The sequence below is a fragment of the Myotis brandtii genome, unplaced genomic scaffold (assembly GCF_000412655.1).
Source record: "Myotis brandtii unplaced genomic scaffold, ASM41265v1 scaffold127, whole genome shotgun sequence".
Taxonomy (NCBI): Eukaryota; Metazoa; Chordata; class Mammalia; order Chiroptera; family Vespertilionidae; genus Myotis; species Myotis brandtii.
In genome coordinates this window covers 1537435-1537741 of record NW_005354464.1, presented here as the reverse complement: position 1 = coordinate 1537741, position 307 = coordinate 1537435, and the positions used below count along the sequence as shown (strand labels likewise).

Genomic DNA, 307 nt, shown 5'->3' with positions numbered 1-307 from the left:
TGTTGCCGCCAGGGGGCAGCAGCCCGCCGGGCAGCGTGTACTTATCCTTCTTCATGAGCGTCTTGGTTTTCCGCCGGGGCCGGTATTTATAATCCGGGTGCTCCTTCATGTGCAGCGCTCGCAGCCGCTTGGCCTCGTCAATGAACGGCCGCTTCTCCGTCTCCGACAAAAGTTTCCACTCGGCGCCCAGGCGCTTGCTGATCTCCGAGTTGTGCATCTTGGGGTTCTCCTGGGCCATCTTGCGCCGCTGCCCGCGGGACCACACCATGAAGGCGTTCATGGGCCGCTTGACGCGGTCCGGGCTGTT

General features: G+C 62.9%; 1 protein-coding gene across 1 annotated transcript in view; it reads right to left on the bottom strand.

Annotated features, from left to right (window-relative positions):
• The window catches only part of SOX2 (SRY (sex determining region Y)-box 2), a 3740-nt gene that overhangs the window by 1701 nt on the left and 1732 nt on the right, over positions 1–307 (bottom strand). Inside the window, exon 2 of the mRNA XM_005859500.2 lies at positions 7–302. Within this exon, the coding sequence (XP_005859562.2) occupies positions 7–302 (296 nt within the window). The remainder of the gene's footprint in view (positions 1–6; positions 303–307) is intronic.